Here is a 16999-nt window from a genome sequence, read left to right on the forward strand (position 1 = left end):
GGCAGTGCAGTTGGCGCAGGATAGAGCAGGGTTTAGGGCTGTTGTGCATAGGGTCGCTATGAGTCGGAAACGACTCGACGGCACATAACAACAACAACAGTTATAAGTCTGTTGTCTGACATATCATTACCAAATATTTTATCCCAATCTGTGGCTTCCCTTTTTACCCTGTTGGAGAAGTTTTCGGATGTGTACACAAGGTTGTGTCATAACACAGGTTATTGATGAACCTCCCTCCGAACCTGATACTCTTCTTCATAGCGTCCAGCTTCCTGAATCATTTTCTCAGCATACAGATTAAAAAGATATATATAGAGAGAGTACAACTCAGACACATTATAGACCATGCAGTGTTTCCTTGCCCTGTTTGCACAATAGCCTGATCTAGGTGTAGGTTCTAAAAGAGCACAATTAAGTGCTCTGAGACTCCCATTCTTCTCAATGTCAGCCACAACTTGTTATGCCAGATAAGAGGAGAGGAAAGCACCATTGTAGCTGCAGTTTTTGAGACAATGGATTGAGCTCACAGAGAAGATCATGATTTGAGGGGACGGCCTCCATTTTTTATTCCTGGAGGAAAATGCTGTCTGCTGTGGCCACATAAGTGGAGGAGGATAACGTGTGCTAACTAGTTTTTCTTGGCCAACCTTCCTGTGAATGTGGCACAGGTCATGCTTTAAGGACAATCAAGGCAAGTGGGTGGTTCTGCTGGGGGACAGGAACCACTGTAGGGAATATGGATAACACGTTACACTCGCTTGTACGGGGTCTGGTCAATGAGCAGGAAGAGACCTGGGAGGGAGGAGGGTCTGACTCATGGGGACGTTACAAGTGTTTGAGCAGAAGACACCTGAGACACATCCCTGGACCCCGAGCACAGAATGTTGGTTTTTTTATCTGTTTGCTTTTGACTTATTTATGCTGTATAGCAGAGAGTTCCAGTATTCTGTGGCTGGAAGCATTTGCTTACTGCTCACAGGTCTTGCTGGCTCTGGAGGCTAGCGAAGCTGTCTTCAGATTGTCCAGTATGTTCCTCAGTCTTCTCTTTCTGGGTCTTGGACTGAAGGTGTTGCTGTCCTCGGATCACATGACCGCCCTAGAAGCAGGTGAAGTCTCTTGAGGGAGAAAGAAGGATACTGCTTCTTCAAGCTTGTGTGGGGTGGGCACTCACATCTGCTCTACTGGTGAGAGTGAGTACCCTGGGCAGGTCCACACCTGTGGGTTAGGGGCATGCACTTCACCACTTTGGAGTGTGGCAAAGAGGGACAGAGAATCAAACAAATGACTGTGCAGAGTGCTTATGGCTAGATTACCTGGAGTGCTTGCAAATGGCAAACTCTTACCCTTGATCTGGTGAAAAGTCTGGGAATGCAGCTGGGTCTAGATTTTTCATGTGCAAGTCTGGGAGTGCAGGGATTGCCTGGACCGTGGTGCCAGGTCCTATGCATGTGTGTGTGTGTGTGTGAGTGTGGTTACTGCCTGTTCGATTGGATCTCTGAGTTTTGAGGAACTTCAAGAGCTTTGAAGAAGTAATCACTTTCCTGAATTACTTGGCACTTCCTCCAGGTAGGGCAAGCAACCTCTTCTGCCTCCATGTTCAGATGAACATTTGTCTGCAGATAGGAAGCTTTCTTGGTCTTCTCAAGGCTGCTTTCCAAGCTTGTCCTTTGAATTGTTGGGGTTTCTACCTTTTATCAGGGGTTACTTGTCATTTACTGTCCTCAGCTGTCCTTCCATCCCTGTTTACAAATCTGACATCACATTAGAACCGATGGCACCAGCATACCCAGTGCAGCTGCCTTTTCAATATGAAGACCTCATGTCGGAGACCCTGCCTGACATTCACCCCCAGATTCCAATTTCTGCACTAGTGACACTTTTTTTTTGGAAAGTATAAGGGAATTGCATGTCCTTCACACAGCTATCTCCCAACTTCTTGGGACATGCATACATTTTGAGGTTTATTTTTAATAAAAAAAAATCAAACCTAGTGCCTGTGAGTCCAGTCTATCAGGTTCCCAAGGCTGCAGATCTTCATAGGATCATGCTGTTATCTTTCTCCCAAGGAGCTCTGGTTGGATTTGAACTGCCAATATTTTTATTATCAGCTAATTACAGTATGTGCTACACCAGGTCCTGTCAAATTGGCTCTAACTCAGAGTAATGCTATGTGTAACAGAGAAGAATTCTTCCCAGTCCTGTGCTGCCTTCTGTTACAGGTCAGCTCAAGTCCACTGAAGTAGTTAACAGTGTTTTCCTGCCTCGGGATTCATCTTCTAGTCCTGTACTGGACAGGGTGCTCTTGGAACCATAAAGTTTGCATCGATGAGTTTTGAGACGTCTTTCTCCAAATCTTTAGTCAGGAAACTGTACTGAACCTGCCCCCATGGGCAACCCTCCTGGAATTTGAAACACTAATGGCACAACTCTAGCATTATAGCAACAAACAAGTCCCACCGTCTGACTAACTCACAGTTCTGTGGAGAAATAAAGATGTCTTGTTTGTCAGTGAGCAGAGAAAGAAAAGCAGAGTAGGAAGTACAGGGTAAGATAGCTTCCAAAGGCTCAGGGGTTTCAGCACCGTGAACAGCACCCCACAGCTGCATACGCCTCCCAGGGTGTGTGGCTGCTTGTTGTGTGCATACTACACACTGAAAGGTGTCCACTCCCCCACCCCACCCCCATCGTCCTGCTTGGGGACACACAGTCCTCTTCACACCCTGGCTCGTATGTCCTCTCCTGCCGTGGTGATGTTTTCAGATTACCAGCTGGTTTTGGATAAATATCACCTTGGTAAGAAGGATGCTTCTCTTTTCTTCTGAGGATCTCAGCCCCTAATGGATTTTCTACAGCTCTCACCTCGCCTTTGTGGTGAGGAGGATAGACCACACGATACGAAGAACAGATCCAGGAATGAACTGGCTCTGTCTCAAAATATGCATATTCTGGAGGTCTCTGTCCCACTGAGGCTGGCTCTGCGGACTCACTGCCATGTGGGTGGGGACACTTGGAGTCTTCCAAGTTTATTTTTGAAAGCAGTGCTTTATATTTTCCAGGAGAACAAAGGGAACCACCAGCCTTGGCCCCCTACTCTCAGTGGGGCTGATGGTGATAATAGCAGGCTTGAGAGATGTCTCCCTTTCCTGGGATGCTCTATGACTTGACAAGACATCAGGGCAGAGAGATGGTGGCAGCTTGCACAAGGCAGACCCTGGAGAGGGTTGTCCATGTGTCCCTGCACACTCTGCACTAATCCAGCTGCAGATTTTTCTTCTTCTTTTTATTGCAATTTTAGTGTAAATTCACAGTTACTTGATTTTCCACTCAACCCTTCTTACACATTTTGTTGCCTGGTGTTAATGGCCACACTAAGTGTAACTTTGCTCTTTCTACTTGCTGTGATTCTCATTGCTGGCCCTCTATCCTAACCCTTCCTGCCTTCTGAGCTTAAACCTGGGCAAATACTGCCTTTTGACTCTTGTGTGACTAGTTAGTCTAAGGAGTGAATGCCTCCCTGATGTTATTATGTTCTCCTTGTAGACCTGTCTGTAGTTTAGCATTTGGCTGAAAGTTCAACCAAGGGTTATGTTTTCGTCCAGCTTTGAAGAGTCACTAAAGGTCATCGTCTCAGGGCTTCCACCAGACTGGTCAGTGGTGGTAGCTAGGCATCCTCTAATTGCAGGGCGCTGGAAGTTAAAGCCCATTTCCCCTTTAGAGTAAATGTTCCTGTCCGCCTTTGCTTCCCTCCCTTCTTTGTTACCAGCAAGGACAGAGCAGTAGTTAACACCCATGATGACCGCTCACAAGATTTTAAGCCCCTGTCAGTGTTCTTCAAAGTATGATGTGTAGTGCTGTTTTGTGGACTGTGTTATGTTGTTTCACATGTGTACCCTGTGCTTAGGAGACTTGGAATTTTAAAAACAGAAAGAGAATTGCCTGGAAGTTCACTTTCCCCTCCTTTGTCTTTCTCCTACTTTTTCCTCTTCTTGATTCAAGTCGTGGAAGCAGGACAGACATCTCATGCATTTTGGCCTTTGTTGTCATGATGCCACTGTCAAAATTAGGTATTAGATTTTTGTTGAATTATTAATAGGCCTTTTATTTTCTTCAAAATATGTAAACAGTAATTTTATACCTAGCTTGGTGTCATTTGTGTATGCTGTCTGTGTTCCCAGAAACAGTAGGTGACATGAAGTCTCCTGAAGGCCTTTGCATGAAGGAACCGACTGCTGCCCAGCCCTGCTCCACCCCTGTGGTTAGCTGTGGATCCGTATCTTTTCACTGGTTAATCATCATGAGTCAATCAGCTGTCCTTTCTTCCTCATTGGCCTTAGCCAGAGAGCTCTACTACACCTGTTCAGTCATCTAACACCACCCAGATTTTCACTGCCTGGCAGCCAGGAATCAGACCCAAGTCTCACTCCTGGAAGGCTAGAGTTCTCACTGGACTTAGTGCAATACAATCAGCCGCTAGCCAAAAGCCTGGAGGCGAAGTCCACCTGGAGGCACTTTAGAGGAAGATCTGTGGACCTGATACTGATGAGATCAGGCATCTTCAGGGTGGTATGGCCGCAGACTGATAAAATTGGTCTTTGAAATATGTGAAGAACAGTTCTATCGTACATATGAGGCCACCTTGCCTCAGAATCAACACCATGAGAACTGGGCTATATTTTATTTTGAGGTCCATTCTGTTAACTATGTTATTGTTATGTGCCATCGAGTCTTACTATGACTCATAGTGACCCTCAGCACAGTAACTCTGAACCCTGCTCTCTCTGAGCTAGTCTGTCTCTGATACACCTTCCTCCATTGCTTCAGTTATTGTGCCAATCCATCTCATCCAGGGTCTTCCTATCCTGTGCTGTCCCTCCACCTTTCCAAGCATGATTTCCTTCTCCAAGGACAGGTCTCTCCTTGCCACATGCCCAAAGTATGTGGAATGGAGCCTCAAAATACTTGCTTCCAAGGAGGAGCTTGGTTTCACTCTCTCTAGGACAGATCTGTTTGTTCTCTTCACAAACCATGGTATGTTCAAGACTCTTCTCCAGCACCACAACTCAAAGGCATGGATTCTTCTTCTGTCAACCTTGGTCTTTGTCCAGCTCTCTTATGAATTGCAAGTAATTGCAAAGACCATGGCCTTGATCAGGTGTACCTTAGTCTTTAGACTGACATCATTGCTATTCAGCACTCTGGAGAGGTCCCTGACAGCAGATTTCCTTAATGCAATTCATCTTTTGATTTCCTGGCTGCTGGTACCAAGAGTGTTGATTATTGAACCAAACAAGCTAAAATTAATAATCTCAATCTCAATGTCTTCTTTCCTATATCATGGTGCTGCCAGCTGGCTCGGAGGTAGAATATTTGTTTTCTTGATATTGAGTTTCAATCCATATTGCAGGCTACAATCCTTGACGTTCTGCAAGAAATGCTTCAATCTCTCCTCAGTTTCCACAAGCAAGATTTGTATCACCTGCGTAGGTTGTTTATAATTCTTCCTTCAATCCAGATGCCACATGCCTCTTCATAAAGTCCAGCCTCCTGAATGATCTCTTCTGCATACCTGTTGAAAATGTATGGAGACAGGATGCACCGCTCACACACACCTTTCCTGATTATGAACTATGCGGTATTTCTTTGCTCTGTTCTAAGGCTTGCTTCCTAGTCTAAGTATGGGTTTTGCATAAGCACAATAAGATGTTCTGGAATTCCTGTTCTTCTCAAGGTTAGCCACAATTTGTTGTGATCCACATAGCAGATGCCTTGGCATAGTCAATGAAACACAGACAAACATTCCTCTCGTTCTCTTTTCTTTCAGCCAAGATTTATCTGACATTGGCAATGCTGTCCCTAGGGCCACTACCTCTTCTAAACCCAGCTTGTTTTTCTGATAGTTCTCTGTTGGTGTACTGTTGGAGTTGTTTTTCTTTGGTTTTCAGTAGGTTTTTGCTTCTGTGTAGTAGTAGTGATATTGCTTGATAATTTGCACGCTCAGTTGAGCACCTTTTTATGAAATGGAAAGAAATATGGATCTCTTCCAGTCAGTTGGCCAGGTGATTGTTCTCCAGATTTCTTGGCATAGCCTGGTGAGCTCTTCCAGGGCTGCATCTGTTTGTTAAAATGTGTCAATTGGCATGCCCTTAATTCCTAGGGCCTTGGTTTTTGCCAATTCCTTGAGAACAACTTGAACTTCCTCCTTCATCACCATTGCCTCTTGAACATAATTTGTTTTATGGAATTCTTCTGTGTCAGCCAATTCTTTTTGTGACTCTTTACACCCCCCTTCTATCTTCTTTTTTAAAAAGTTAATTATGATTTTAACAAAAGCTTACAGAAAAGTTGGACTTTCATTCATTCATTGTAACACATTTTACTACTTTCTCCACCCTTCCTGTTTCCCCACTTCACTTTCTTTTATTTTAAATATTCTTTCATTGTTGCACAGTTTCCTCCTTTACTCCCTTCACATCCCCTACTCTCAGTCCTCTTTACAATATACCTCTTATTCTGGACTGTTGTCTTACATATAAAGTGTAATCATATATTCCTTTTTGATAGTTCTCTCCATTTTCTTTTGATGCTTCCTGGTGTAGTCAATATTCTGCCCATAGCATTCTTAAAACCCCACAGGGGGAGGGGAAGGGACTGCTGGCTGAGGCCTGGAACTTCCACTCTGGGACTTTGGCTGTTTTTCATCTGATGGCAGTCCTGATGGGTGCGTGACTGAGGGTTTTGGGGTCCTTACCCCTCAAGAGCGGGTGTTAAATGTATTAATTTTTAAAATTAATATTTCTTAAGTGAAACAGCAATCTTTTGTCCATTTGCTGAACTGAACAACTTGGTGTTGATGTGATGCTGCTCACTGTTCCACAGTCTTGTCAGATACCACAACAGTTACCCATTATGTACAATGTTCAGATGAGCTTATGCTGGGAAGCATAAATAAGCATCCACTTCCTAAACTAGATACCTCTGGAAACTCTACAAACTCTATAAACTCTATAAATGTACAGAAATTATGTTAGTTATAGAACAGAGTTCAGGTCTTTTGTGCAAAACTTACTCTCAGTCGTATTCAACTTGACGACACTTAACCACTGCTAAACTAAACTGGTGCTATTTATATCTGGAGGAACACTCTTCCACTTTGTAAATCACTCTTTGTCAATGTGCAGTATGAGGTAACCTGGGTTGCTGTGATGCTGAACCTTGTTCCATTGGGGTATCAAATACCAGAATGGTTTCCCAATGTGGACAGTGTTTGGTGGAGCTCCCAGTTGTAAAACAGGTTTGGAAGAGGATTGGCATCCACTTCCTAAATCACATGCTTCTGGAAACTCTATGAACTTGGAATTAACAACAGTTTTGGAAAGGCATTAGGTCTTTTGTTCATAGAGTCGCTATGAGTCACACTTGACTCGATGGCAATCAACCACAACATCCTTAAGTATTGCAACTCAAGGCTTGAATTTGTTCTTCAATTCCTTCAGCTTAAAAAATGCTGAGGGAGTTCATCCCTTTTGATTTTCTCTCTCCAGCTCTTTGCACATTTCATTATAATACTTTGCTTTTTGTCTTCCCGAGCTGCCCTTTGAAATTTCTATTCAGCTCCTGATTTCTTCCCTTTGCTTTGTCTTCTTGGTGCTCTAGTGCAGTCCTCAGAGTCTCTTCTGACATCCATCTTGGTCTTTTCTGGGCTCACTTTTTTTTGTTGGAGAAAGAGAGCCTCAGCACATGGAGTCCTTGATTCATACTCTGTTTTGGTTTTTTCCCCTAAGCTGCATCTGATAATGCTGGGAGGGACAATGTTTGCAAGTGTCTTAGGGGATCAAATGCTGGTTGGAGAAGTATACCTGGGATTCATCCCAGGTTTATCCTCTCTTGTTAGAGCCATGACCCCATCCCCAAGATCCAGTTAGACCTCTGACCCGTGAGAGCTGCTCAGCAAACTGCAGACACGACTCCCTCAGCCTCCTTCCTAGGGCTTCCCCTGTGGGGAGTGGACTGCCTGACCTACACCATTTCCACAATCCTGTTGTGCTTAAGACCACTGTGTCAGTACATCTCATTGAGGATCTTCCAGTCTTTCACTGACTCTGTTTTTTCAAGCACAATGCTCTTCTCCAAGGACTAGCCTTTGCTGAGAACATAGTCAACGTATATGTGAGGTGAAATTTCACTATTCTTGCTTCTGAAGAGCATATTGGCTTTACTTCTGTTATAACATATTTGTTCTTCCGGCAGTCCATGGTAATAGTCAATATTCATGTTCAGTCCCACAGTTCAAAGGCAGGGCCCTTCTTCAGTCATTCTTGTTGATTGTAGAGCTTTCACATGCTTATGAGGAGAATGAAAATACCTTGACTTGGACCAAGTCTGCTTTAGTCTTTAAACTGATATTCTTCTTATTTACCATTTCAACAGGCTCTTGGGAATAGATTTGTAATAATCTGTTGGTTGCAATAGTCTTTTGGTTTCTTGATCACTACTTCCATGAGTAAAAAATTTGAAATTGCCACCTATTTCATCTTACTTGTTCCATAATCAACACCCTGTAACAGGAGTCAAGAAATCAAAAGACATATCACATTGGGAAAATCTGCTGGACTTCTCCGAAGTTCTAAGAACAATGATATTAGTTTAAAGACTAAGATGAACGTGATCCAATCCATGGGTTTTCAGTTACTTATTATGCAATCTGAAAGTTGGACAATGAATAAGGGTGAAAGAAGAATTTATATCTTTGAGTTGTGGTGTGAGAGCTGAATATCCCCTGACTGAGAAAAAGAATAAGCAAATATACATGGGAGAAAGTGCACCAGGGTGCTCCTTAGAGGCGAAGATGGTGAAACTTCTCACATACTTTGGGCATGTTCTTAAGAACGGCCTGTCCTTGAAAAGGTCATGCTGGAAAAGTGGAGAGTCAGTGAAAGAGAAGAAGACCCTTAACAAGAAGGATTGACACAGTGAGGGTGACACAGGGCAGGGCAGGGTGTGGGTCTGCTGTTGATACAGTCACTGTGAATTGTAGGTGACTCGATGGCACCTAACAACAATAACAACTTCTGAGTTTTTACTGGATCCAAGAACAATGAAATAGTTGAAAATGTCAATCTTTTATCTTTCAATCATAATGTTGCCTGATAGTGAGGATTTGTGTTCTCTTGATGTTGAGATCCATACTGAAGGCTCTTTGATGTTCATCAGTTCATCTCTTTGCTTTTGAGAAGCAGATTGTGCCACCTGCCTGTCACAGACTGTTAATGCATCTTCCTCCAATCTTGAGATCATATCTCCCTGCCCACCCCCCGCCCCCGGTTTGCTCTTCTCCTTGAAAAGTAAAAGAAAAGTTCCTTCATTGGTAAACAATCCCCCCACCCCCGCCTGGCGTCCCAAGTACACTCCATTATGCAACCTTCATTCTGGACTCCTGTCATAACCATAATACCCTATCATATATCGCTTGTAAATTTTTCTCTCCCTCATCTGTTTCAATGCAGTATATTCTTTTAATAGTCTAGCTTCTCAGATTATTTGCTCTGCAAATAGATTGCTTAAGTATGGTGAGCGCATACAAGTCTGGTGCACACCTTTTCTGATTTCAAACTACACAGTGTCCTCTTGTTCTGTTTGAACAACTGCCTCCTGGTCTATATATAGATTTTGCATGAGCACAATTGAATGCTCTGGAATTCTCATTTATATCAATCTCATCCATAATTTGTTATGGTCTACACAACTGCATTACTTTGCACAGTCCTTTTTTTTTTAGTATATGTGCTGCCAAAGCGAGCACGACTTTGCACAGTCCTTAAAACACAGATAAACATATTTCCAATAATTTGTGCTTTCAGCCAAAATCCATTCGTGATTAGCAATGATATTCCTCTTCTGAATAGAGCTTGAATTTCTGGCAGTTCTCTGTCAATATAGTGTTCTAATAATTTTTAAATTATCTTCAGCAAATTATACTTGTTGTTGTTATGTGCTGTCACGTTGCCTGCGACTCATAGCAACCCTATGTACAAAAGCCCTAAACCCTGCTCTCTTCTGTGCCAATCTCACTGTCTCTGACACACCTACCCCATTTCCCCAGTGATTGAATCAGTCTACCTCATAGAGGGTCTTCCTCTCCTGTGCTGTCCCTCCAACCTCCCAAGCATGATGTCCTCCTCCAAGGACTGAGTTCTCCTTACAACATGTCCAAAGTATGTCAGATGGAGCTTCAGAATACTTGCCTCCAAGAAGCAACCTGTTTTCACTCTCTCTAGGACGTAACTGTTCATTTTCTTAGTATTCCATGGTATATTCAATACTCTTCTCCAACACCACAGCTCAAAGGCATCAGTTCTCCTTCTGTCATCCCTAGCCATTGTCCAGCTCTCTGATGCATAGCAAGGGATTACTTGCATGTGGTATTACGGCTGTTGTTAGATAATTTCCATATACTGTTGGATGACTTATTTGTGAGCTGTCGTCTTGTTGGCTGCTGCCACCTTGGCTCTGGCTTATTTCCACCTGTTACACAGCAGAACTGAATACAGGCCTCCCTAAGGCTGCACCACCCTGAGGATGTTTGGCTGGATCCACTGTTGTGGCCACTGAGTGTGCCTTACAGTCTATGAGTCTCCTCTTTCATCACTGCATCAAATGATATTCTGTTGGGATAAACAGAGTTCTCTTAGATTGACTTTGTTGTTGTTTAATTTTTATTTCATAATCATAAACTTAACTCTGGAATCTTTCTAAACTTGGAGGGGGAGGGGAAAAACATGGAACCCAAATGAATTTAGCAAGAGAACAAAGATGAAAAGATGCTGCAAGCACACTGGGGTAGCAGGATGATCTCTGGAGCTATAGAGGGAATGGTCTGGTGATTAAGAGAAATCATGAAATATGAGTCTCATTAGAGGTGTCCACAGTCAGCAGTGGTGATCTTGATGGTCCTGCTGTTCCTGGACCCAGAGCTCTCTATGCCATCCACAATGTCCATACCTTCTTTAACTGTACTGAAGACTACATGCTTGCCATCCAACCATTCAGTTTCAGCAGTACAGATAAAAAACTGGGAACTGTTTGTATAGGCTCCAGCATTTGCCATAAACAGGATGCCAGGACTTGTGTGCTTCAGGGTGACAGTCTAATCCTCAAACTTCTCCCCTTAGATGGACTTGCCACCAGTACCATTATGTTGTGTGAAGTTACCACCCTGACACATAAACCCAGGAATGAGTCTGTGAAAGCAGGAACCCTGGTAATCAAATCCCGTCTTCCCATTGCTCAGCACGTGGAAGCTGTCTGCTATCTTTGGATCTTTATCTGCAAACAACTCAAAGGAGATGGAGGCTAAAGGTTCACCCTCAATGGCAATGTCAAAGTACACGGTGGAATCAACCATAGCTGAGCATGAGCAGAGTGGACAGGAGTGCTGCTGAGGCACTCAAAGTGGCTTAGATGGATTTCTAGAAGCAAATTACCAGACCTTTTTCCTAGTCTGTATTAGCCTGGAAGCTCCATGGAAAGCTGTCCGTCTAACGACTTTTCTGGCAATAGCTTAGGTATTACAGCTGGGTATTAAGAAGCTAAGCTGTGGCATAGCTTCCCAAATCATAGCAGCATGCAGGCGATCACAGGATAGCATGCTGGCAGCCAAGGGGTGCCCAAGCAATCCCTCTTTTACACCTGCCCACAATCCTGCTTGAAGGGCACTCACTTGGTCCTCTTGCATTAATAGCTGCTCTGAAGTGCTGTCTGTTACCCTTCAAAGGCAGAGCTTGAGCAGACTGTGCTTTATCCATCACCACATCTCCAAGTCAACAAACACTGAATAAGCACTTGGGAAACTCTCCCACATCTCCAGCAGCAGGTGGCCTAAGTTTTTGGGAGGGGAGGAGCGGTTGTGCTCTCAGGAAGAGATTTGGTTGAATTCTTCAAGGGCTACAGCAAGATTTTTGCCACTGGCCTCAGCTGTTAAGTATCTCAGAATCTATCTTAGCAGGACTCAAAGTGACGAAGGTCTTGTGTGCATAAAGACATGCATTGCAGCCTACCTGCAACCACAAAAGTTGGGTCCAGCCAAAAGTCCAACAGCAGACAAATGACTGTGCACTGTAATATCTATGCTTTGGTGACATTTGGAGACTATATTGTGGTCAACATACAGTGTCTGGATACACTGTAGTGTGCAGTGTAGTGTGCAGGAACTGGAGATTCTAGTGTGCAGTGTAGTGTGCAGAGACTAAATAAGGTGTAGTGTGCAGTGTAAGGTGCAGTGTCTGAATATGCTGTGCCAGACTGTGTTATGCTTTGCAGTGTGCTGTGCAGTGACTGCATAATTTGTGGTGTGTAGTGTAGGGTGCAGTGACTGGAGATGCTGTGGTGTGCAGTGTGTTTTACAGTGACTGGAGACACTTGTGTACAGTGTACTGTGCAGTGACTGCATAATTTGTGGTGTGTAGTGTAGGGTGCAGTGACTGGATACTCTCTGGTTTTCAGTGACTGGAGATGCTGTGGTGTGCAGTGTGTTTTACAGTGACTGGAGACACTTGTGTACAGTGTACTGTGCAGTGACTGGAGATGCTGTAGTGTGTAGGGTGCTTTGCAGTAACTGGAGATGCTATGGTGTGCAGTGTGCTGTGTAAGGACTGGACTGGATATGCTTAACGGTTATGTGTGTCGTGACTGAATATGCTGTGGTGTACAGTGTGCTGTGTAGTGACTGGAGACACTGTGGTGTGCAGTGTACTGTGCAGTGACGAGACGCTTTAGTGTGCAGTTGTGTGTGTAGACTGGAGACACTGTGGTGTGCAGTTGTGTGTGTAGACTGGAGACACTGTGGTGTGCAGCTGTGTGTGTACTGACTGGAGACACTGTGTTGTGCAGTTGTGTGTGTAGACTGGAGACACTGTGATATGCAGTTGTGTGTGTAGTGACTGGAGACACTGTGATATGCAGTTGTGTGTGTAGTGACTGGAGATGTTGTGGTGTGCAGTTGTGTATGCACTGCCTCTTTATGCTGCTCTAGAATGGACTGTCCACCTGATAGGAGTTTCCAGCTTTCTCTTCCCTGACCACTCCCCAACAGTTGTCTAGACTGTCCTCACTTCCTTTTGGGACTGTGTTGGCCCTGCAGATGGCCTGCCCCCTCCTTTCTGTGCTTTTGCAAGCACTCTACTTCTTCCTCCTGCAGCCCCCGAGGCACTATCTGTCCCTCCATCTGTTTATTCCAAGAGGACATTTCTTGCCCTAGCTCCCTCTGCCTTTTCTGGGCTTGGCTGAAGGACAGCACACCAAAGGCCAGGCATGGGTGTGTAGTAGGCATGTGCTGTCGACTCCAACTATGGAAAATAGAGAAGATCAGGAACATTGTAGGGAAGGAGCTGTGTTCTTTCCCACTGTGTTTTAGTTCTCTCCAAAATGTATTGTTTCTGTATTCAATACTAATAAGAAATTCCTGCTTTACAAATTATTCATTTCTTCAATAAATAAACAGTGCCTGAAAGGGATAGAGGATTAAGGACTAGTTTAGACTTAACTGGTTGCATAGAACTATGCAGCTGGGAAGACGAGAGAGCTGTGATCCCTGCTCAGAAAAGGCCTCTACTCAAAGGCACGTCTGAGACAATCAGGAGAACTGAGCATGGTCTGAAGTTTGGAGTCAGTGGGGTGGTGGAGGTTATGCATGGGTCTTTATCTTTAAAAGTCTTTACAGTTAGAGATAAATGCTGCAGCGTTTTGACATATGGTAATACAATGTCAGGACTTTGTTTTAAAATGCTCTGGCAAAACCAAACTGAGGAGCGTGCAGGGGGAGTGGAAAGGGGAAGAGTGAAGCTGTTGATACTGGTGGCAGGTGTGCACCTCTGGGCTGTTTCTTTCTTTTGAAACTGTACACATTTTACACTAAAAGTGAAAAAACCTGCTGTTGACTCTGCAGTAACAGATGACTCTTGTTTGCTTTCCAGAGTGACCGACTGCTCATCAAAGGTGGCCGCGTTATCAACGATGACCAGTCTTTCTATGCAGACGTCTACCTGGAGGATGGACTCATCAAGTCAGTGACCTTGGCATGCTTGATATCCCCAGGGAACCAAGGATGAACAGCGGGGCCAGAGGGCTTCCAGCTCAGTGTACAGGGACTGGTGGGAGTGGTCTCCCTGCCATGCTCTCTACCCCTGGGCAGCCTCTTCATTTCATTAAACTGAGGAAGTCGAGAGACCCCGTTCTGTCTCACAAAGGGGAGCACCAGATGGTGAGGTAGTAGCTCAAATTGCAGTTGAGTCAGTTCATAGTGCTTCCACGTCTGTTGAATAGCTCCACCGTTTGTAATAGCTGATTTTTAAGAAGTAGATTACCTCGCCTTTGGTCTCATTTGAGGCACAGCCTAGAACAGAAAGGGCAGAAGGGAAGATGGGGGTGAGGGAGAGATGGAGTGAAGGGCATCTAGCTCAGCTCCTGTGTGGATGTCAGAAACCAGCTGTGGTTGGACCTCCATCTCTTTGACTGTAAATAGCACTAGGGCAGCTTCCTGGAAAGTATCATCCCCAAGCCACCTGTTGTTTGCTATGTTGCTGCCCTTTCTCCCTCCTGTGACCGTGAGCTCCTGGAGGCCAGAATCCCTGCTGAGCACCTGCTCCTCCTCAAAAGTGTTTACTTAAACTGCTTCACAATCAGCCTTCATATTTTACTTTTTTTCTAAGAGCCAAAGGCCATCTGAGTTGTTTGTTTCCAGACAAATAGGAGAGAATTTAATCGTACCTGGTGGAGTGAAGACCATTGAGGCCAATGGACGAATGGTCATCCCTGGAGGCATTGATGTCAATACATACCTGCAGAAGCCTTCCCAGGGCATGACTGCAGCTGATGACTTCTTCCAGGGAACCCGGGCAGCCCTGGCAGGCGGGACCACCATGATCAGTAAGTTTCTCCTCCACTGCCATCGAGTGTAGCATGAACTCTCGACTTTATTACCAACAGTATTATAAATACTCAGCATTTGCCAAGCACTTTACTCAGTTATCATCATTCACTACAATTCTAACTACACTCCTAGGATGTTGTTGTTGTTATGTGCTATTGAATCAATTGCAACTCTTAACAACCCTTTGAACAGCAGCCCTGAACCCTACCCTGTCCTGAGCCAACCTCACTATCTCTGATACACTTGACTCCACTGTCACAGTTACTGTGTCAGTCCATCTCATCCAGGGTCTTCCTCTCCTGTACTGACCCTCTACCCTTCCAAGCATGAAGTCTTTTTCCAATAACTGGATCTTCTTGACACTGTGTCCAAAGTATGTGAGACAGAGTTTAAAAATACTTGCTTCCATGGAGCAACCTGGTTTCCTTCTCTCCAGGACAGACCTATTTGTTCTCTTTGCAGTCCATGGTATGCAGTGGTGTTAACAGGTCTTGCTTGTATGCATATGGATAGTATCCTATAATACTCACAATATTGTAATTTATGATGGATTTAGAAATGGTCAGGATAGAGGTCTTTAATTTACAAAGTATGCTGTGTGTGTCACTGGTGGTGCGCAAGTGCGTTCCATTGGCAAAGTGAACATTGTTGTTGTTGTTACGTATCATCAAATCACTTGAGACTCATAGCAACCCTATGTACAAGAGCCCTAAACCCTGCTCTATCCTGTGCCAACCTTATTGTCTCTGACACACCCACTCCTATTATCCCAGTGACTGAATCAATCCATCTCATCTCATCGAGGGTCTTCCTCTCTTGCGCTGTAATGCCCCTCTCCAAGGACCGGTCTCTCCTTGTAACATGTCCAAAGTATGTCAGATGAAGCTTCAGAATCCTTGCTCCAAGGTGCAGCCTGGTTTCACCCTCTCTAGGATGAACCTGTTTGTTCTTCCAGCAGTCCACGGTATATTCAACACTTTTGTCCAGCTCTCTGGTACATAGCAAGCAATTGCAAAGACTATTATTGCCTGGATCAGGCACACCTTAGTCTCCAGACTGAGATCATTGCTGTTCAGTACTCTGGAGAGGTCCCTGACTGCTGACTTTCCCAATGCAATATATCTCTTGATTTCCTGGCTGCTGGTACCAAGAGTGTAGATTGTGGAGCCAAGCAAACTAAAACTGTTAACTATCTCAATCTCTTCACCATCCATAATGATGCTGCCAGTTGCCCCAGTTGTTAGAATCTTTATTTTCTTGATGTTGAGCTTCAATCCATATGGAAGGCTGCATTCCTTGATCATCTGCAGCAAGTGTTTCAGGTCCTCCTCAGTTTCAGCAAGCAGGGTTGTGTCATCTGCATAACGCAGGTTGTTGATGAGTCTTCCTCCAATCCTGATGCCACATTCCTCCTCATACAGCCGTGTCCCGGATGATCTGTTTTGTATATAAATTGGAAAGGTATGGAGACAGAATACATCCCTGGCATACCCCCTTCCTGACTTTGAACCATGCAGTGTCTCCTTGCTCTGTTCAGATGACTGCCTCCTGGTCCAAGTATAGGTTTCGCATAAGCACAATCAAATGTTCTGGAATTCCCATTCTTCTCAGACAGAGTCAGCCACAGTTTGTTGTGATTCACACAGTCAAACGCCTCTGTGTAATCAATGAAACACAGATAGACATTCCTCTGGTCCTTTCTCCTTTCAGCCAAAATCCATATAACACTAGCTATAATATCCCTAGTACCACAGCCTTTCTAAACTCAACCTGCACATCTGGCAGTTCTCTGTTGACATGCTGCTCCAATTGTTTTTGGATAATTTTCAGCAGAATATTGCTTGCATGTGATATTAATGATATTGTTTGATAATTTCCACACTGTCAGGTCACCTTTTTTTTGAATGGTAACAAATATAGATCTTTTCCAGTCAGTTGGCCAGGTGGTTATCCTCCAGATTTCTTGTCACAGTTTAGTGAGTGCATCCAGTGTAGCATCTGTTTGTTGAAATATGTCAATTGGTATGCCATCAATTCCTGGAGCCTTGTCTTTTGCTAATTCTTTTTTTTTTTTTT

The 16999-nt window shown here is 44.2% G+C and overlaps 1 protein-coding gene across 1 annotated transcript in view; it reads left to right on the plus strand.

Annotated features, from left to right (window-relative positions):
• The window catches only part of CRMP1 (collapsin response mediator protein 1), an 87342-nt gene that overhangs the window by 30973 nt on the left and 39370 nt on the right, over positions 1–16999 (plus strand). Inside the window, exons 2-3 of the mRNA XM_006893632.1 lie at positions 13968–14056; positions 14735–14919. Of these exons, the coding sequence (XP_006893694.1) occupies positions 13968–14056; positions 14735–14919 (274 nt within the window). The remainder of the gene's footprint in view (positions 1–13967; positions 14057–14734; positions 14920–16999) is intronic.

Source organism: Elephantulus edwardii, unplaced genomic scaffold (genome assembly GCF_000299155.1).
Source record: "Elephantulus edwardii isolate Elephantulus edwardi_28Jun2011 unplaced genomic scaffold, EleEdw1.0 scaffold00129, whole genome shotgun sequence".
NCBI lineage: Eukaryota > Metazoa > Chordata > Mammalia > Macroscelidea > Macroscelididae > Elephantulus > Elephantulus edwardii.